General features: G+C 38.2%; 1 protein-coding gene across 3 annotated transcripts in view; it reads right to left on the bottom strand.

Annotated features, from left to right (window-relative positions):
- gulp1a (GULP PTB domain containing engulfment adaptor 1a) overlaps window positions 1-17062 on the bottom strand; it is a 101219-nt gene extending 84157 nt beyond the window's left edge. The window contains exon 1 of one of the 3 annotated variants that reach the window (XM_039600420.1): window positions 16765-17062. In XM_039600420.1, coding sequence (XP_039456354.1) covers window positions 16765-16858 — 94 coding nt within the window. In that variant the 5' untranslated portion in view covers window positions 16859-17062. The remainder of the gene's footprint in view (window positions 1-16764) is intronic. The other 2 variants (XM_039600418.1, XM_031757407.2) reach the window with 2 other exon arrangements.
- Between the last annotated feature and the right edge of the window lie 5968 nt (window positions 17063-23030).

Below are 23030 nucleotides of genomic sequence, written 5' to 3'. Positions count from 1 at the left end.
GCTTTGGCAAGACAAAATGTAACCTAACTCTAACTGCCAACTGCCAATGCATGTTGGTTTATCTGTACAAAGGTTAAACACACTTTAGATGTTTAGATTCGTGACTGTCAAGTAGAGCTGGGCAATAAAACGATAACGATATGTATTGCGAAATAACTTTTTCTCGATAGAAAAATTAAACTATTGCGATAGACCTCATCTCTCTTGTCCTCTTAAAAAAAAAAAAAAAAAAGAACAGCCAATCCAAATTAAGTAGCGCAGAGCCGAACCAATCACAGCCGCAGCGTCATGTCACGTGACTTGTTACGTACAGCACAAGCGCCAAGGCGCACATGTGTATTTGTTTTTGCAGCCGTGCAGCCCGGGTAATGAAGGAAAGGAGTTTGCCGACTAGAGAAAAATCAACCGAGAGCGTGAGCGAAGGTTACTGAAGAAAAAACAGATGATGGTTCCAATGCCGGAGAGCTTGTCGAACGGAAGGGCCACAGAAGTTCCGTAGTGTGAAGGTATTTCGCTATTTCAAGTCTGACAAAAACAGAGTAGCGCAGACTGTAAATTGTGCCGAAAGCAAGTCTGGAAATACAATAAAGCGGTGCATGCTCAATCTCTGACTGAAAGCGCTAATTAAGTCATTCGGCTTTTGTCAGACTAAAGTAACTGTTAAAACTGTTTGAAAAGCTAAGCTATACAACAAGGAGAGATTGAGAATTTCCTTTTAGTTCTCAGTTTATTTGATATTGACAAAAGTTAGTCAATTTTGTCTGTTCTTCTGTAAAACGACCTAAGATTTATTTTTAGAATTAATATTTTGTTTCTAAGTGGAATTGACAATTTAGTCTGTTTTGTTTGTTCTATTTTGAAACTTAAACGCTTTAGCGGCTGCCTTTTGTGTAGTTTGCAATATTTGCCTTTATTTATCTGAAACTGAAGTCTCATGTTCCTTAAGTACATCTACCCTGTTGAACTTATTATGGGAAATAAATATTTTAATTAAAACAAGCTGCTAATTATTTCACATTTTACTTGTGAGCAACGGCACATTTAAATCTTACAAATATAGTTATTTGGCTTATATCGTGATATATATCGTTATCGCCTGAAATGAAAAAAACATATCGTGATATGAAAAAATCTTATATCGCCCAGCTCTACTGTCAAGCAATGTACGTGGGACAGGTGAATGAAATGAAATTCAGATTAAGCATTATGTGATGACAATTACGCTCACCCGTCACATCATTACAGACACCTGTGCAACCTTAAGCAATCCAATGAAACAGCATTGATATAAATTTAGCTTTTACTGAGGGTCTATGCTTCTGAGCATTCACAAAGTTTGGAGAATTTGGTCTCTAAATGGTCATTTCAGCTGCTATTCAGTGAGTCCATTTTACACACAAAAGAGGCCAACCTGGAAGAATAATCTGACAGGATAGTGTTTAAGAAAAAGACTCACAGTGAGCAACAGTCTCCTTTTACAAAAAGAAACTGTCAGATGTAGCAGTTATCATTTAGCGGCTTATATGAAGACAAAAGTACAGAATCAAACAAAGGAAAAGTAATTATATTGAGTGCTAATGCAATGCAAAAACAGCTTTAACTACAATTCAGCTAAAAATGTTCTTCCTTCCTCGAGAATGATCTTAGCTGCTGTGGAAGAGGACTACTGAGACTCTACCCAGCTAAGCTTGCCTCAACAGACTGAGGAGTCGCCCTCCAGGTCTGTAACTGGGCTCCTGCACAAAGAGCTAACCCGGACTGCTGTTAGAGCTGCAATTACATACTAGATTTCCTCACTGCCTACTTGATTTCCTTACAGTACTGCCAGAAAGATTTTTAAGTAACCACCATCCAAGCTGGTGGGCTAGATAAAGAAAAAAAAAGACAATGATGGGAAAAGAAACAACAAGATGAATGGAATTTTTATAGCAGTACTGACAGCAGCTTTTTATTAGAGGCTTAAATTAACTAATACATCAACAAAGCATGGTACAAGTGATTCATTCACCTGCAGTTGTAGTATTTGGAATTTTGTTTCTCTGAAAATACCATCATGAGCAACACTGAAAACAACTTATGTGTTTTTTTTTAAAGGCCTGACATTTCTTTCATTGTACATTTTATCAAACTAGATGATCTTATTTCCAAGAGATTCTTATATTTGCAACTTTCCTCATGTGTAATATGGTTGTATAAATTATACCAATTACCAAAACTATTTTTTTATATATTCAAACTGCAGTAATTTTTTATCCTCTCTTTAAGAAGTGCAAAATATTTCAAAAGAAAAATATTCACCCATCCCTGTCTATCAGTCTAGCTCTCCATCTATTTTTCAAAGTGTCAGAATGGACAGTTTAGTGGACTGGTTTAATCTAAACTAGCTGCACTGCAGCACAACAAAAAACAGTTGCTAATGTACTTCAAGGGATCCAGAATTCCTGCTACTCTTCTTTCCATTAGTGGAGACAAAGTCTAAATTGTACTGGAGAGCAAATAACTACTGTCTGCTTGAAAAGCAAAGCATATTTTACTAGTAACTCCACAGCACCTTACAAAAAAAAAAAAAAGTACAGAAGTTTGTTCCTTTTTCTGTGAAAGCTCAGGGGCTTCAAAGAATGTGGCACCATGGTGAATGTATGAGCCTCTAGTGGTCGGTGCCATTTTTCATGCAGTAGTTTGCTCGGGCAAAGACACCAAGAGGCAGGATAATCTTAAAAAGGCCATCGTACCCTTGGGGATCAAGCTGGAAAACCTCTCCTATCGTTTGCACGGCCAAACCTTTAATCTACTCATGAACTGAGAAACCATTAGTTGCAACACTATCAAAAATGTTCATGGTTTCAATACACACCAGCAGGTCTTATTTCTGCATACTTTTTGGATTCTACTCCAAAAGGGCATTATGTAATCTTTTGGCAGGGTTTCCTTCCCCTGATTGAGATGTCATGTTGTCCGACTTAAAGATCAACACGCAACAAGTCATATAATATCATTAGTGCAAATTTCAGCTGACAATTCAGTGCTTCTGTGTCCAAATTTGGATAAAAAGATTTGGACGATAGAAAGAAAACCTTGTCAAGGGTCTCTCGCATAGTGTTAACCTCGGATAGGCTGAAACAGAAAATGGACAGATGGATGTAGTAGAGCGAATACGAAAGCCACATCTAAGATACTAGATTTAATCACCATACCCAGGAAGGCATAATCCAAGGATTGTTCTTCTTCCTCAGTTTCTATTCATCAAAGTGAAGAAAAAAGAAAAAGTACTAAACAAGTTCATTCCAACATGAAAGGTGATTGCTGTTCTGTGTTCAAACGACACCATTACATCAATCAGATAATAAGAAGTAATAATTATGTGGTTTAATTTTGTGGTTTCATTACAGTTTTTGCAAATAAACCACAACACCGCAAAGTAGCTTAACTGAGACGGCTAATGCATCGACGTCATAAAGAGGTGTTATGTTGTAGTCAAGTTCGAGCACAGACAACAGCCATAGAAAATCACTGAAATCCTCGATGTGTTTGCACAGGGAGCCTGCAATTTAATGAGCCCAAATAAATCTAATTAGTTTTAATGTGAATGATCTTTATGGAAGAAGCTTCCAGGCTGATAGTGTAGAAGAAAATAAATAATGGACTTGAGAAGCAATTTACTCCAGACTGCATCCTTGGCAAAACATCTACAAAGCATAAATAGGCATTCGGGTCTGTGAGGATGAGATATGCCTCCTAACTAAAACGTGAAACAATACCAATAAAACACACATAACTCTTGCCAATTCATTATCAGAAGGAGGATAATGCAGTCGTGTTGTCTCGAGTGCATAAAAAATGCCAGCTGGAAAGAGTGCTTTGCCCTGTGAAATTAACGGTACTCATCAGGAAATAAAAGAGCCATAAAAAGGCGTCTGTTTTCGCCCACAACGAGATGACTTTCTGAATTAACTGTGGACGCCTTGGACACCAGCATGCAAGTGATTTCTTTGGAGGTGTTGGATCAGGAGGACATCCATTATAAAGCAGCAGCCAAATTGGAACACCAATGGCGACGGCGTTAAGTTCGTCTCCCTGTCTGATTTGCTCGAAACCATTACCTCTAAATGCTGCTTGTCAGCTCCACAAATGCTGAATAGTATCTATGAGGGTATGATGTAATGTAGCCTTTTTAATCCCGACACTGTGCTTTTCACTAAATGTGACTAAAGATGAGAACCAGGGCAAAACATGGAGGGTTCTGATTTGTCAAAAATGAAATAAAAGCTACCAAAGCTATGTGCTCAAGGCCTCAAGGATAAAACAGCAATGTAACCGTATAATTTTTGCATGAAATAAATTTAAAGTCAGCTGTAAATCTTCATCTAACTTACTCTCTTTGGTCAAAAGACAGGAGTTTTTACAGTTGACAATACATTTGTTGATTTTGCTGAACTGGATAACAGCCATCCCAAAGCATCAGCTCGGTTCAATGTCTAGTTTGAGAAGAAACAAAACTGGTTTTCTAATCGGGTCACAAACAACAACAGATTTCAGTGGCTTTCAAACAGCACAGCAAAGCAAGACAGAAAACTGAAATTACCGTTTGCTAGATGAAGGTGAGAATAGAAACACGGCGGTGAAAGACAGCTTCAAAGCACAGCGACGCCTTTGTTAGACTTCTGAAAGATGAATGTAGTCAGCAGCCCAGATGCCTGATTACCACATGTTAAAGAGAATGCAATGCTTAATAAAGGGCAAAACTGTGCGTGCTTGGCCAAGCTCACATGGAGGGCCACAATTTGTGGAACGAGCAGAAAAACTCCCGATGTTCATGACAATAGAATAGAACAATGAAACAAACGGCTTAAAAAAGTAAAGTCACATTATTTATGAATATAGTTGACCATTGTAAATCAACTGTAAATTGTAAATCATTGCTTTAGACGTGTTCTGCTGTTTTATTTTAATTAGTTGTTGACAGAAGGACAGCAAGTGTGACGTTTACACGATGATACTGAGACCTGATATGATGTATGGTTTGGAAACAAAGGCACTGAGAAAAAAACAGAATGGACAGGATCAGAAATGAGTACATCAGAGGGACGGCTGAAGCTGTGAGCGGTTTGGAGACAAAGAACGTGTGCAGAAGAGGGATACACACCACAGAGGAGGTTAATCAATGAACCGAGTGAGGACGTGTAGATTGTTGGTGTAACAGAGGAGGATGCTAGGGGTAGGGTATGATGAAGCAAAGCCCTAATGTATATAGCACATCATCATAAGGGCATATTTTCCTCTCACCCCTTGTAGCCCCCTCAATTTCTCTTCCCCGGGATGAAGGTAACTCAGGACCCACCCACTCTGCACTGCTAACACGGTTTTGCCTATCACTGCAAGTGCAAGTCGCTGAGGTTCTCAGGCATTCTGAGGTCAGTTGTTGCCACATCACAGCTACTCCCTTCCTGTGGGTCCGCCCTTTAAGGAGTTGGGTAATAACAATAAATGCTGAATTAATGTGAATTAAAAAGTGAATTAATGTTACAAGTGACTGAAAACCTATTCACTATGAAGAAGGTTGTTTTTAATAAATAGGAAACATGAGAAATATAAATGTACACAACAAACAATGGAATGTCAGTGGAGCAGTAGATTACATGGTTCATGATCAATCACAATATGCAAGTTATTGTAATGTGTGAAGTACACAATGACTAAGATGGGTTTGATTGTCTGTACTGCACAAATTAATTAGAATGAAAATCCACTGAAAAGTAAGAAAATTGTTTGAATGCAGTATTGTTAATTACATCAGGAGCGACGATCTTGTGAAAGTAGCGCATGCATGCAGACATGCCAGATGCCAGACACACATAAGACCAGAAAAAAAAAAAGAAAAAGTGAATCGGGCCATTAAGTGTCCTTAGAACTTAGACCCATAAGGCGATCGTTGTGTCTAACTTTGATAAAATTCTGACTAATAATAATGAAGGAAAAGTAATTCTTGTGAATTGTGGATCGACAGATGGATGGACAGGATCCTCATCATGGCAAGAGCTCATCAGTCTTTTTGGCCGTTTGAGCAAAAAATGGTAGTTTAGTGCTGCCTAGCAGTAGACTAACCTACTGTAATTTAACAGAGAAGTTATTATTTTATTATTTGTGGCAGTGCTATTATTAAGTATTTTTCCAGCGCCCTTTCAACATCCTCTCTGCCATTTACATCAGGCAGATGGTATACTTTCCATATATATGTTTAAATGTCCAAGCTTTCGTCTTCTGATAGAGCAACTGTCATGTGTACAGCTTCACTCCTCTATTATATGCTGATTACTAGCTCATGGTTGTCTTTCAGACACTCTGTTCCATTATGGTAGGTTTCAGTGATTTACTTGCCAGATGCTTTTTAAGTGTGATTTAATGTTTAAACAAACTGAAAGATGGAAGTGAGGCTTAAATGTCTGAGTGGATAACTTATTCTGATGGCAGTACGGTTATATCATGAGTCAACTAAGCTGCCAAAGTGGCTTGATCACACATAGTGCCGTAAGAATACAAATATAGTATATGGGGAAGATTTTACACCACAATATGGATGTGAACTTGACCACAGACATGCAAACACATTGAAGTTTGACTTCCACACAGAACCAAAGCTCACTTCCTGTGAATATGCTAGCTGTCACGGTGAGGGCGAAAGTGCGAGAAAGTGTCCAAAAAGTCAAAAGTCTGAGAAACGATGGAAAAGATTTTAACATTCAGTCTGCATGTCTGCTGTGTCTATTTATAGTTACCGTCACTATCCAATTTTGATAGCAATAAGCGCTAATTGTGAGAAGCCATGTTTCTCATCCCATTAGCTTATCTCTTACAAAGGAAGAAGCTCATTTATCAGGAAATTACATGGCACAGAGACTTTTATTAATCAAAATGTGTAACCTTATCCAAGTCTTGATAAGCAGTCCTCACTGACATTCAGCTGTGTCCAACCTTGCAATGACACAAAAACATTTGCAAGCCATGGGTTAACAGCAGAAACCAAACAAAAAAAAGAAAGTAATGACACAGAAAGTATATGAAAAACTAAATATGTGAATTGTTATGACTAATTTCAGGTTTGCAGACCGGTTTGGCTTTGCCAATGTCATGCACTAGATTCAGGAGAGGCAGAAAATGCACACAGCATGCAAAGCCACACACAGCGCCAAAGATGAAGACCACATTAAATCAAATCAGTGGTTGTAATTCGCCTCAAATCAGAGGAAGGCTAAAGTCACAGTTTGAAAGCAATAATGTAATAAGGCTGACGGGAGTTTTCTTCTCATCAGCTCGCCTGCTCATTTTTCTTTCATCATTAGCTTCCCATGTCTCAGTTGTGATTTACTTGCGAGATCAATCTGACCTATCCCAGAGACAGGCAAAGACATTTCCTCTAAATGTCAATGGGCAACAGATGGGTATGAATACAAAAGCTCTTCTACTTTTTCATTCACCTTTTCTCATCTCTCTTAGCAATCTTTTAATATTGCAGTGTTTAAAAGGCTACAGCAAGAGACAGACTCTCTTTTCATAATATTTTCAAGTGACACGTTTAGGATATAAAAGTGCCCTTTTTAAATATTTAATTTAAATGTATATTAGGAGTTGGAACAATCAATCATTGAAATGACTGATTGTTTAAGTATATTTGGTTGTTGCTGAAGATAAACCATTTTCATTTAGAAAGTATACAGATTTTTGTCTCTCGAGTGCAAGGATTTGCTGATTTTTCCCTTTTTTTAATATTGTTCATAAATATACACTTTTGCTTGCCCTGCCACATCACTAGATGAAGCAATAGAAAAAAAAGAAACCTCACTGGGCTCTAGAAACTTGTGTTACACAAACAATTAACTGATAAAATAATGAGCAGACGCTGATTCATGGAAATGCTTAATGATGAATGATTTTATCAGCAGGAATTATTTTATTTTTTTCTTACCAACCATTTAATTGTTTGTCATTTATTTAGTTCAGAAAACATTATTTAAATCAGGGTCTGATGAGAATTACATTCTACATCAGCTTTAAAGATATTGTTTAAAAAATGAAAGAAAAGGAAAAATTAATTTATCAAATCGTCTTGTGGCCTTCACCTTCGCGAGTAGATTGACTTTCCTCTGTTGTCATGGAGATTGATTTTTTTTTTTTTTTTTAGTTGAGAAAATCACAACAATCTCCGGTCTCAATCTACATAAACTCTCCAGGAAATTTACAGTACGTGGTCTGGAACATATTTTCTCTATATTTATACTCTTCTGAGGTGGTTCTAAAGAACTGAGACCACAGCGTCCAGTAAGAAGGAAAAGTTCAGGCGACAAAACGATATCACATCCACCACCTACGCCACTGGTTAATATCAGTTGACTTACTTAATGGTGAACAACATTATGCTGAAATTTATAATATTAGTAGAAATCCAATCATATGTAAGAGTGGTATACAAATGATTATGAAAACTCCAGCTAATATAGCAGTACTGCTGCAGAGTACCTGACATGAATGATTTAATTTGTATGTACAAGGTCTGGGCTTGCTATGGCATTAGATGTTCTATCTGATTACTCCTATGAGTTTGCCCATTCATTTCCCTGCACTGGCAGAAAAACACAAACAAAAATATATGGAAAGTGATTTCTTGTGTCGGGGAGCATAGATCATAAAAGCTCAACTACATAATTGGGAATTACAGTAAAATCCCAAGGATCTGGCACCAAACCAAGCTTCCACAGAGGACATGTTTGAACAGCTTATGAATTTAATTACTTATGGCACATATTTTTGTAGACCCAATATCATACTTAAAAAGATTAGTGCTAAATGCTTACAGTACTAACCATTAATGGGTTACTTCTCAAAATTAAATGCCAACCATGAACAAGTACGTCATTTCTATATAAAAGAGGCAAGCACGGTGTAAGCTCTTGTTTCTCCCTATAGTATTGCTCTGCTGCCTGCCTTAGTGTCAGCACACTCTCCAGATTGCCACCCAGCATATTTCAATTTTGACCATATGTGCAGCTGACCTTTCAAAGCACTACCTGTGAGAGTGAAGCTCTATAGAGCATGAGCAGAGAGAGAGAGAGAGAGAGAAACCATTGTAGTCATGCTGTGTGTTTTATAAACTCCATCAGATTATAACACCTTCACAACCTTGGGAAAAGTACTGCACTGGAAAACTTGAAAACTGCACAATCGAAGGTATGAAATGCTGAAAGGACATCCTTGGGAACGATTTTACCCCAAGACCATTTTTAACGTGGTATCCAAGGAGAACAACTAATAAGATGGTTCATTTATCATGCTGAAAGTTTTCATTAGGACCGTCACCTTGTTCCATTCACTGATTTGGCAGAATTATTTACCCTTGGCTCATTTAGGGTTTTTTAAGGGAGAATATACAACTGCAGTGTGTTGAGACGACACGTTCATGATACGAGTTTTCTACTTTTGTTATTATCTCCCATTTTATTTTTGCAGATTTGTTTTATTTGACATATTTCTGTGACAGTGACCTCTATATCACCACGCGCTGGTATGAATCCAAGCAAACCTAATTAGTTTTAAATCCACAGTGTACCAAGTAATAAATAAATCAATGCTTGTACTTTAAAAAAATATAAGGCATTATAAAACTTAATTTGTAGCGGTCACAGAACTATTAAGGGGCTGTATTTTGTGCACTATAAGAATATCCATGACTTGTTTTGATTGGCTGATTTTGTTCTAGCAAGCATGACTGTATTAACTAAATCTTAGAATTTAACCTAATTTGACACACAAAATGTTTTTTCCCCAGAAACAGTCATTTAAAAGCCCAGTGTATGAGTTTCCATTCGCACATAAGAGGCTCTACTGTTCTAAACCTCACTGGTGCTTTTCTAACTTGTTTTTCTTCTTCTTCTTCTTTTTTTTTTTTTTTTTAGCTATAACTGTTAAACTAATGTATCCTATTAACATAATGATCTCTGAAAGCTTGAAAGAAATGCCTCAAAGAAGTAAACACGAAAAGTACCAGGCTAATCGGTTATCTGATCTGACTTTAATCTGTCCATTAGTAATGGCAGGCGAGATATTTAATCCCGTACTGATCCTGAAATGTTGCAAAGGTCAACATGTAAAGTGTTGAATTATTGCTTTGGCTTATTTATTTATTTTTTTTAAACATATGCTAATTTTTTATTTTATCATCAGAAATGCAATTTCAACATTTGTTTAAAGGACTAAAGATGATGTTTCATAACTTTGACTACTTTATATTATTGAGAATGCTTACTATGTTGGGCTTTGCCTACACATTATGCTTTTCTGCTTTTTCCTTCTACAAAGAGCTGTCGCAGGCCTGCTACAGATGAGACAACAGCACTCACTAGAGTGCTTGAAAGCACTGACGGCACCTGCATAAACCAGACAAGGTCTGCACAGGAATTTGCACATGAATTATGATGTTATTATGGGCAGTGCTAACACACCCACAGAGTTGCAGCACAAAGCATGCAGCAGATCTTACACTGCTGTACCTTTCTGATTAGTTGTATAGATCCTTTGAAATAATTTATGCTGCAGAAAGTGGAACAAACATGTTGTTTTCCACATCAAAGCACTGAAGTATCCATTTTTAAAGTGTTTGGGACTTTAGCTGCATTCTTTGTTTCTGCTCTTTTTAGGTCTTAATATGCTCCCAAAATGACAAATCATTTGAACAACACAAAAGATTCCATTAGCTCCAGGGCAGCCTCTATTAAGTGGAACAACACCAGTATCACCCAAGAAAAAGTGAGACAAAAGAAACTTGACACACGTATGGAAAACAGGCAGCAGCATTCAAGGTTCATTCAGCTCAGCTCGCTTTCTTTGCAAGAGCTTGTGACTAATTGGGATGTATATGAACTGCTCAGAAGATTCGTTCAATCACAGAGGTGCTGAGACAAAAGGCTTTGACATTTCTGAGCATCGACACCTTTGCCAAGCAAGACCGAAATATCAGTTTTCTTGACTTTGGCGAGTCATCGGTGAGGGTTTTGGACCAAGGCACGACGAGGCTGAGAAAACTGAGTCAGTAATAGGAAGAACCTTAATCTTCCTGCCCAATTTTTATTCCAGAGGTAACAGCTGCAATAGTCATAGTGGATGAAAAGCTGTTTGATGTTTCCAACTGCACATGAGGCTGTAGTCACTTCGGCTTTCCAGCAATCTGACAGCAAACTGCTTGAGGTGGAATGATGAACTTGTTGTAATAGAGTTTCTGGCGACAGTGAGACATTGAGAGCACAGGCTGATAGTAATGATGTTATCAGTCACTGTGCGAGCGTGAAGTGATAGATAGACGTGTCTGCTGAACGTTCTGAAGGCAGGCACACAGTGGCGAGCATGAGCGCTGTCAACATTACAGGAGCATATGCAGATTTTACTCAACTACCTAATGTTCCGACATGCAGCCTCCAAGGTCGCCAATCAGTGTGTTAATATCATGCTGCATTTTGCAGTGATGTGTCATCTTAAAATGTCTTAAACAGAGAAACCAGAGGACAACACACATACAGTAAGGAGGCTGAGGTCAGTGTGACAAATGGTTGATGGTTGCTGCTTGGCTACTTCAAGCAAAAACCTGAGCACCACTTCTAATTTTCACAAAAATGTAAAAATGAAAAAAAATATTCATATATTACATACAGCATTAAATCATGGGACCATCATCTAGCATTATTTTTTTTTTATTATCATGAATTGTCAAAAATTCAAAGTAAACCTTGTATATTCAAGGATAGGAAGAAACATTTGTGTTTTTTGCTATATTTTCCCTGAAAATAAATCAACAATAACAACATAAGTGTTAATTTTCTGTGAATGGACAACTTGATCAAAGAACTATCCATTTCTGCTCTTTTTAGGCTTCAGGAACAAACACAAGCAGAGACACCAGCTCACACTGCACAGCCTGCATATCCAAGGCTGCTGTTTAAGCTGTCATCCACTACCTACACTGATAATAAGTCTTCTCAGGATATCTCTGATTCAGCTCAGCGGGTGACCAACTGGGCTCAGCAAATACACAAAACAATTTCCTAGCGGAAATTCTGCTGCAGATAACCTGAGCCCTATTTGGTTAAATGCTTGCCAGCATTAAATGCAAAGATGCATTTAAACCTCTGAATGTTTTGCATGTAATTTCCATTCGAAAAAAAGCACCCCCACCCACTTCCCATCTGCATTTAATTTGGTCAAGTCTAAACACACTGATGTCACACAAGAACTGAGAGAGCTAATGAATATCGAGGATAAACAGTTTTAATTAATTTAGAAGCAATATAAATTGCTCTGCATAGAGCAGAACTTCAATATTGTATATTCATAACATATCAGCTTTAGATACATTTAGATTTTATTCAGAACTAAAAGCTAATCAGGTTGATTCTCTATTTCCATAAAAAACCCTGCGTGAAATGCAAACAGAAAGCAATGATTTGTGCTTCTCATAAACCCATATCGTATTCACAGCAGTACACAGAAAATATATCAAATGTTTAAACTGAGACATTTTACTAGTTCATAAAAAGTATTAGCTCATTCTGAATTTGATGGCTGCAGTACGTCTCAAAAAAGTTGGGACAACAAAAAGCTGGAAAGGTAAGTGGTACTAAAAAGGAAACAGCTGAAGGAACATTTTCAACTAATTTGGTTAATTGGCAGCAGGAGTGTAAGATGGGCAAATGGGTTTCAAATGAGCATCTTAGAGAGGCAGAGCCTCTCAGAAGTAAAGATAGCCAGAGGTCCATCTATCTGCAAAAAGTCTGTGAAGGTTCTCAGTCATCCAGGTCATCGTAGTCAAAGGAGTTTGCAAAGAAAAGCGTCTGGACTTCTTTGAGTTGCTTGAAGACGTTTCACCTCTCATCCAAGAAGCTTCTTCAGTTCTAAGGTCAAATGGCCGAGAGTCCCAGATTTAAACCCAGTGGGAGTATCCCCCCAAGGAGGGACGAAGGACCCCCTGGTGATCCTCTAATCACATGCGCCAAAGTGTGAAAGTGGGTGTGGGACCTAATCAGCCAGGGTTTCGGGTGAGCTCATTGTGAAACCTATCACCTATCATGTGATTTCCTGAGGTTTCCACTGTGAGCGACCATCTTTGAACAGAGGCGGTGGTTTACGACACCAACTGTCTGCCATCTATAATCCAGTTTTGAGTTCCCTCCCCAGACGCCTTAACGCCCACTCACATCCTGGGCCATCTGACCTCAGGAAATCACATGATAGGGTGGGGCCAGGTTTCACAATGAGCTCACCCGAAACCCTGGCTGATTAGGTCCCACACCCACTTTCACACCTTGGCGCATGTGATTAGAGGATCACCAGGGGGTCCTTCGTCCCTCCTTGGGGGGATACTCCCACTGGGTTTAAATCTGGGACTCTCGGCCATTTGACCTTAGAACTGAAGAAGCTTCTCGGATGAGAGGTGAAATGTCTTCAAGCAACTCAAAGAAGTCCAGACGCTTTTCTTTGCAAACTCCTTTGACTATCTGCAAAAACCTGTCTACAAATTGTAAGACAATTTAAGAATAATGTTCCTGCATATAAAACTGTGAAGATATCACATCATCTACAGTACATAATATCATTAAAGGTTCCAGAGAATCTGGAGAAATTTCTGTGCCCTAGAGACGAAGCAGAACATCTTGGATGCCTTTGATCTTCAGGCCTGCAGGTGGCACTGCATGAAAAACAGTCATGATTCGGTCCTGGAAATCCTTGCCCTATGCTCAGGAATATTTCCAGTAATAACTGTCTGTGAACACAGCTCACAAATGCAGGCGCTCTGTGACGCAACAAAGAAGCCATATGTGAAGATGATCCAGAAATGCAGCCAGCTTCTTTGGACCAATGTTCAATTAAAATGGACTGAGGCAAAGTGGAAAACTGTTCTGTGGTCAGACTAATGGAAATTTTAAATCTTCTTGGAAAATGTGGACACTGCATTCTCTAGACTAAAGAAGACAGAGACCATCCAGCTCAATTAGAGAACATTAGAGCCTCTGGATTTGGCAGCCTGCACAGTGTGATCAAGACCATCAACACTGAGAGGACTGTACAGGTTTTAGGGCAACATATATTCCCATCCAGAGGACGTCTTTTTCAGAGAAGGCCTTGCAAACTTTGGTAAGACAATGATAAACTGCATATTACATCTATTACAGTAACATGACTTCCTAGCCAAAGAGTCTGGCTGCTGAACCAACTGAAAACATTTGATGAATCATGAAATAAAAAAAGTACAGCAAAGCAGACTTCCTGCATCAGACTGGTGTTAAAAGAAGAGATAAACATGACCCTGTTCCAACTCGTGAGACTTATTGCAATCAAACTCAAAGCAAAACATAAAGACAAAAACGTTAAAATAAGCCAATTTCAATGAAAACTAAGAAAAAGATTTGAGAACCTGTTCCAATGTAGAACTTGGACCAAACTCTCCAGGATGTCAAGCTCATGACAGTAGAGCTTCTGGACATGTGAGTCACATGCGAGCCTTTTTTCCATCTGATTCCACAGCAGTCTTCAGTCTCAGATAATATTACAGTTGAGGGTAAATATGCAGTTAGATATAAATGATCAAGAATCAATAAAGAATATGACTTACAATATATGAAGATAATAGAGGTACTATCAGTTCTATCTTATCTATACAGCAATCTCAGTAAGTCAGTTTCACTCCCAAGTGCATCATCCAGCACACATGCTCACACCACAATAAAACAATGAGAGAAATTATCATTTCCTAGACTATTTAATCAAAGCACGTTATTATCCCTTAGTTGCTGACAATATACAGAGTACCAATGGGATGCAAAACAAATGGCACTTGTCTGTCTTTGACTATAACAACACACGACATGCCTAACTAGGACATGTACTGACTATGCCAAAAGCCTGTAAACGAGAGTGAGGACTGAGGGGAAAAACAGCTCTGGGTTCAAAGGTTTAGCAATCACTGAACCACAGCAGGGACCAGAAATGGACTCAAAAATATACCCCTTCTGATGTTCGTGTAGTCTCCTCATATGCCATTTAAAAATATCTCATGTTGTTTTGTTTATGTTTGTTATATATTCATTCAAATGTGTTTTTTAAGGCATGTTGTTGAAGACTTTGCATCTTAAATCTGTGCCTCTCCCAATATCAGCAGCAGTTTCAAAGTCACTATTGGGCTCTAAAATCAATCAAGCATACAGTTTAAAGCACCTGTATTTTATGAAACTTAACACCCCCCCGCCTTACAAAAGACAATATCATACTGCTGAAAAATGTCAACAACAGTCTTTATGATTGTGCTGAGAGAAAAAGTTCCCCTAACAGAGTAAATCACAGGGTGCCAACAACAATCAATGCCAAGACTACTGAAGGCCAGTAAGACGCTGTCATTTATTAATTAACATGACCTTTATTTTACTCAGACCTCCATGCCCACATTGTTCTTGACTTATTCCGGACCGAGACACTGCAGCCCTGAATGGCTGTTTGTACAACCCTCAAGGCTACTTCAGAGATTTTTACTGCATACAATATGACACACTTGACAGAAGCTATTTAGTAACTACCACCAGTCACAGAAGAAAATAATAATAATAACCCAGAGCTCATTCAGCTGCTGTTATACCATGAGCCTGTCAAGAGGCGAGACTCGAGATTGAACATTCACAATTTGTGAAATCATGCTGATTTCAACAAGTCTTCCCAAAACCTCTATTTCGCAACAATGGGAACCAGTGACTCTTCAGCCATAAAATGAACACTGTGTGGCAGAAACCAGAAGTACTAGAATATGCAGAGACAGCACTATGAGTCCTCATAGTAATGGCCACATGATCTCTCCACAAATTAGGGTCCACTACTTAAGTCAGTGATGTCTGGCAGCACACAATGGCAAGCTATTTACAAAGTTATTAACACCGCCAATCCCCTGCTGTCATCTCCTGCTGAAATGGTTATCTAGGCAGGGTATGATGAAAGCTAAAAGCCATTTCATATGCCTTCGCAGACTATGGAGGTAGATCAATGTGCCTCTTTTCACTGAGAAAATAATAAGGCGATGCATTACACACAAACACACACGACCTCATACTCAGTACAAAGGCACGCACACAGCGAATGCGAGGAAGTCTGAAATGGCAGAAAATGTGATGTTTGGAGTAGACATTTATTGTTGTATCCCAGCTGCAAGTGTACCCCCAGTGTGTGCCTCCAACGTTAAATACAATGATCCAAAATAACGTCACTGCAAATGCAAATGAGCGACTTTTTTTTCTCCCCCCTCTTCCTTTTATTGGAAAAGCGTCAATGAGATGCGGAGGAAACGAGCGGCTGACGAGCAGATATCCACTACCACTAACTTTAAAGTGGCGCAAAACGCGGAAAAAAAATCACGAATAAAGATTTTTGAGTGAAAATGTTTGAGGCAAACTCGACTGAGCTCAGTCCACCTTGCACGGACTTGCGCAACAAAGTTTCCCGTTAGGAGTTAAGGGAGAAATGAATTCGGGAACAACGATGCCTGTCTCCTCCCAAAACTCTGATTTAAAACAAACAAACATATTATAAATAGCTCAACGCAACTGTGTCAACTTCGTCTTGGTGGCAAACAACATATCGCACAGGCGATACACAAAACATTCCCAGCACAGGCGAGAAACTCGATGGGGAAACTCCAAACAACAGGCTCGGTGCTCGGGAAACAGAACGTAGAGCGGCCGTACTTACACTGGAACCACAAAGTAGTCCGAGCAGTCCCGCAGAAAGCAAGTCCACGATCCTCGGCGCTGCGCGGTCCGAGCTCCACATCCAGCAGGCTCATTCCCTCCTCTCCTCTCCTCTCCTCTCCTCCTCCTCCTCAGCTCGCCTCTACAGCTGCTGGATAAGTTTGCTGACGTCAACAAGCACTCAGTCTCAGCCGCTAAAGCTCTTTGGTGGAATAATACATGGAAAAGGAGGGGAAAGACGCGACCGGAAAGACCCGGGGAGGCAGCCACTACATGTACGTTAGAGGTTGCTCATGCAAGACAAGGGCCGAAAAACAAACAAGCCACCTGTTATTATAAAAAAATTTTTATAAATACCATGTAATGAAGTATAGTTTAATAAATGCTCAAAGCGTTAGTACTGCTAAATACATAAATCACTTTACCACTACTAATGAGCTCCAATTAAGTGGCTTTACTTTTGGTGAGCAATTTGACTTTACTCACCAAAATAAAGTCAAAATAAATAATTTAACCTATCAGCATTTACTTATCTCTAGTTGCTAGTTTTTACCATATAGAATAAAAGTTGGATTTGTATGTGCAGCCTCTGGGTCTGAAATGTGCAACCAACAGGAAAGCGTATTAACCCTGCATTCTTTTTGATAGACACCAGGGGGCGATAGCTATGGTTACTAAAAGTGTGGGAAAATGGCACTCGTAGTAGACCTCAGAAACACTTTCCTGGTGATATGTCTGTGAAGGTTCTCAGTCATCCAGGTCATCGTAGTCAAAGGAATTTGCAAAGAAAAGCGTCTGGACTTCTTTAAGTTGCTTGAAGCGTTTCACCTCTCATCGAAGCTTCTTCAGTTCTAAGGTCAAATGGCCGGAACTGGGACTCTCGGCCATTTGACCTTAGAACTGAAGAAGCTTCTCGGATGAGAGGTGAAACGTCTTCAAGCAACTTAAAGAAGTCCAGACGCTTTTCTTTGCAAATTCCTTTGACTTTCCTGGTGAGTTTATGGGATCTGTTTGTCATTTCTGAAAATTTTGTTTTTATCTCTTAGTTTCATAAAAGGATAGACTCATGGGTCATTGGCTCAGGTGACAGCTCAGGTTTAGAAGTTTTCTAGACTAAGTTCAGAAGCAAGGTTGAGATGGTTTGGCATGTCTATCTTGGAGAGAGGTTAATATGGAGCTGCCAGGCAGGAGGAAAAGAGGAAGACCTCAGAGGGGGTTCCAGGATCTAGTGAAGGAGGACAGGTTGGTGTGACAGAGGATGATGTTAGAAAAAGAGTGAGAAGATTCACTGTGATGTCACTGGCTGACATCAAATGTTTCTGACTTGCTATTAGACCAAAATTTCTGCCTCCTAGTATACAGCAAATTATCACGTTTAGCTTTGCTGTTTGCATTCATGGCTGGCTGCTCATAACTTTATGCTGTCAAGAAATTGGCTAGCTAGTTTGACCAAAAATCAAATGAGCAAGTCAGTTTTTAAGGAGCTTGCTATTACAAAAACACATTTAGCTAACTTCTTTTTATTGTTTTTTTATGCTAATCTCTGCTGTATCGCTATTTTAAAGCTAAACCATTGCTAGTTAACTAATGAAAATTTTTGACCGCATTTTTTTTCTGTGGCAAATCTGGAATGTTTATGCCAAGAATAAAGGTGATGATGTAAAATATCAACATAAAATTATAGTAAATATATTACATAATAATTTACCAATCAATTAAAAGTAAATTACCTGTTCATTAGCCAACTACAAACTGAAAATATGTTTAGTAAAATATACACTAATATTCTTAAGGTTCATGATCAATGATCATCATGTGATAATACTTCATTTATCCCAAAAGTTGTACAACAGATACAGTAGAGAAGCCTGCTGCTCTTCTTTTCATCTTTTAAGTATGATGTGAAAATGTGATCATCATTATAAGCAGGATGCATTTTTGCATTTTGACTCATTTGGCATGAAGTGTTATATGCACTAAATTAAATGACTTCTCTTCAAAAAATGTGAAGGCCCCAAAAATGTTTTTGTTTTTGTTTTCTTTATAAAGCTAATTTCAGTGTAGTTAATAAGAAACCAAAATTAAAAAATTCTGAAAATGTTATGTTTTAAAGATTATCATAGTACAGTGGTAGACTGAAACATCTGTATCAGGAGATCTGTGGGGCTGGCACTGCTTTATGACACCCAGCTACGAGTGTGTCATATTGTAGTACTATAAGAAACATTAACTGGAATTTAGAATGTCTCTATTGTATAATTGACTTTTTTCCTTCAGCGGAGGGATTTAAAAAGACAGCTATACACAGCTTACAAATCCAAGGTCCGGCCTTGATGATAAATTTTAAAGGGGCCAAGTCCTTGCTGTGTCTCAGTGTCATTATTTCTAGTTGCTACTACACAGTACTATTTTCAATTATACTTCAAATGTGCTTTCCAGGTAAACTACGTTGTATTAAAATCCGAGGAGACGATAAATTTGGAGAAAGGTTACAATGAACAGAGTTTTCCTTTTTTTTTGTCAAGGGTAAGCAAGCCCAAAATGTGAGGGCTCCAAAAATGGGCTAGCTAGATTCGAAACACACCTTTTCATGATGGTAGAAAAGTAGTTTCAACAATCGAGAAAGACACTCCAACAAAATGGCAGGAACACACAAGGGGGACTGAGACACACTCAGACAAAGGACAAAGAAAAACTGGAGCTACATATACTGGCACACACAGGTAATCAAGGGAAGTCGAAACATCAGATCAATAACAGCTAAAAGTAATAAGACAAAAGACAAAGTCAAACTGGACAAAGTCAAACCAACAGTGAAGTATGACAACAATTTAACTCTACTGACAACAAGTGGGATGAGAACTAGCCCCGTCTCTGACTGTGACCTGTAAGTGAGAAGTTATAAGCTGTTTCTGTTCAACAAACAATGGATCAAGTGTCAAGAAATAAATACTGCAAGAAAGAAGAAATGAGTCATTCCTGGATGCTGTGCTGATTAAGTCATTATTTTGTGGTCTTCCTGATCCAAATTAAAGCCCCACCTTTTTACCAGCGGTGCGGCCAAACTTAGAACAACAACATCAAGATGCACTAAGCATCTTGATCCAGATCTGTATCTAGAAATGTTGCACTTTACAAATGCAAACTTTGATGTTTTGCATCGTATTTTCACAAATACATATCAAACTGAAATAAGAGAAATGTGTCTCAATGAAATACTGCTGATCCATAGACTGAGTCCATGCAGATGTACAGGGATTTTTCACATTGGCAGAGGTATGCAGTCTTGGGCTGCTCTTGATTTATGTAATCCATTCATCCATCCATCTATCAGTCATCCTGGCTATTTCCAACCAGGATTAGCTGACAGTGAGTAACAGGAGGGATCTTAGACAGGTCGCCAGTTCATTAATCTATACGGTGGCTACACAGACAGAACATTTTGGGTTTGTAACTGCTTCTAGGCTTGAGGCTTGCTGTGAGAAGTTACTGCGTTCTTCATGCACCTGTTTAAGTTCTTTGTGGGTACTCCAGCTCCCATTTACAGCCCAAAGGCATGCACGTAGGAGTAACTGTTGAGTCTACATTAGGTGTAGGTGTTAATGTCAGTGCTTGTAGAAAAATAAATGAAATTTTATAGGTGTGAAGAAAGTTTTGGGATAATTCATGTGTCAGAAGATACTGTTGCAGAATCTTTATATGATAAATAGAGCTGAGGTGAGGAAAAAGCCAAGCAAAGTTTGCAGAAATGTTGCCAGATGTAGTTTTACCTGTATACATACATATTGTAAATAAATAATAGGTTCATTAATTAAGCTCAAACAAACAGATCATTTAATTGCTTGATATATTTTCTAAATAAGAAGTCAGTAATAGCTGACAGCTGCTGACCTTCATAAAAAAAGTGTCTTTTAAATATCAGTGAGACTTCACAGTACTTATAAATTCATTTCTGAAGGACGAAAAAAAATTTTTCTGAACAAAATCCAAACAGGTCACTGAATATCCATGCTGACAGGGAGATGAGCTTTGCACAGTCAAATGTGTGCTCTTGTTTAATGCATTTACAATGACATTAAGTTTATTTCACGGCAGCCCAAGTCTGGCTTAGATATTTCACAGAGGATTTAAGAGTCTGCTCTCAAGAGAACTGGCAGGCAGTCAGCTTCAAACGACTTTGCCTCATCTACAGCTAAAAATGTATCAATATCACTGGAGAATCACCTCAGCTACTATCAGAGTATTTATAGTCTGTCCCTCTCTGAGCAACTTTACACACTGTTTTGATGACATTGCAGATGTAGTGTGTGCCTCCAGATTTCTTTGGACAAACACTGCTTCCCTCAGTGATAGATTAAAGTGTCCAAGATGATAAATAATATGAATATCTGATTTCTACGCTGGAGAATCTTCTTTTGTTTTCTCATCTCATATAATTTCCCATGTTAAATCTTGCCTCTCTTCAGCTGCTGTCTGGGTTTAATCCACAGTAATAACACAAATATGTCCCTTAGCAATAACCCTCAGTGCAAATAATGTTTAAATGTCTTTGCCTAAATTTCAAGCTGTGGCAAAAAATTTTTCCAGTGAGATGAACAGAAAGACTTAAAGTAAGAGACAATCCTGGTGAAATTCCACATTTTTCTTGTCGTCTGCCTCAGTGACAATAAAAGAAAAAATGGGTCAATAAAAAAATTCAAAGAAAATGTTTCTGGATGAGGTTGGAAACTCATCAGACATACTTAAACACATTTAGGTAGTTATTTTGGAGCATTATCAAAATTAAAAGATTTTTTTTTTTTACTTCGACCTGAAGCAAGGGTTTAAAAAAGTTTTCTCCCCTGGAAGTTTTACTTTTATCACCATCTTTAAAGTTGTGGCATTGCCCCATAAATTTTCATTCAGGCTTCTTTGAGTGTCCATGATCACCATAATTCTCCCATAATGTGTCTGCCTAAACCAATTTAAAAACAGATGTGGTGAAGAAGTATTTTATGGAGCTAAAGCCTGATTTAGATCCCTCATAGAGCTCCATTCTCACCAAAAAACGATTAAAAACACATCAGTGGGTTCCACTGTGGCACTATTTGTCATGTTCCTTCATTATGATGAACATGGGTGCTGTGGTTTGTTTTGAGTCAGTCCTACATATGTCCCGATGCTTTAAATGCTCAACAGACTATCTAATGTGTGCTAATCCATCACTGGAAATAAGCCCCAGCTAATTCACTATTTACTTCTGTTTGAGTAATGTTTGCTGGAAAACTACTGTGCTTAGCTGCTCTGAGAAATTCAAAAAAACTATTTGTAATCTTTTTTTTCTTATTATTTTGATTAGTGGAGGTAGGAGCTTTTTTTTATTACTGCAAATCATAATTTTGTCTCTCTGATCATTAAAAATATATATAAAAAAAACTGTTAAAATATTTCCACAGACAAAGTTTTTATCACACATTCATTTAACTTTTTCAATATTTAATTAGGAGCACCATATTTCCCATATTTCTAAAGAAGTGCTTTGAGAATCTATAAACATAGCCATTAAAAAAGCACTTATAATGCTGCACTCACTACAATAAGCAGGGCCTGCATTGCTAATGGATATTGTTGGAAAGAAAAAACAAAATATCTTCTATCCCAGCAATTCACATTCAGCATGAGCATTCTGCAAATTTTATTGTATAATGTTATGAATAAAAAAAATGACATTTAACAAGCAAACAAACAAAAATGCAGCTTAAGTTACTTACACAAACTTATAAATCATTCAAGCTTAAAGTCAACGAAATCAAGGCATAAACTAGTGTTGTGTCTACACATAACAAACACTCTTACAAATGAACAGTTTTAAAATGTGTCTTTGGCACTTTGTTACAGCATCCCATCTCAAAAATACCCCATTTGTTCCTGTTTCTTTAGTTGAACCTACAATAAAATACCAACGATAACACAGTTTGACAAATATGAAAAAGTATTTTTGCACCAACAAGGTGATTCACAGCTTTTAGCTTTAAACTTGGCATATCTCGGCACGGCGTGCAGTGTGTCCTTAAACAATTGGGGACCAGTGAAGGACAAAAGAAGTAGCAGGCCTAAAATCTATGAAAGAAAAACAACAACAATTTGAACGTCATGTCCTTAAGAAATAGAAAAAACTCTAGCCAAAGCCTGACAAAGGACTAAAGAGATGCATCTGGCCCTTCAGTTGATCTATCCTCTGTTCAACAAAGCCTCATCAGAAATGGTCTCAGTGGAAGCATGGCAGAC

The sequence above is a fragment of the Oreochromis aureus genome, linkage group 16, assembly GCF_013358895.1.
Source record: "Oreochromis aureus strain Israel breed Guangdong linkage group 16, ZZ_aureus, whole genome shotgun sequence".
NCBI lineage: Eukaryota > Metazoa > Chordata > Actinopteri > Cichliformes > Cichlidae > Oreochromis > Oreochromis aureus.
This window is presented reverse-complemented; position numbering and strand designations above follow the sequence as displayed.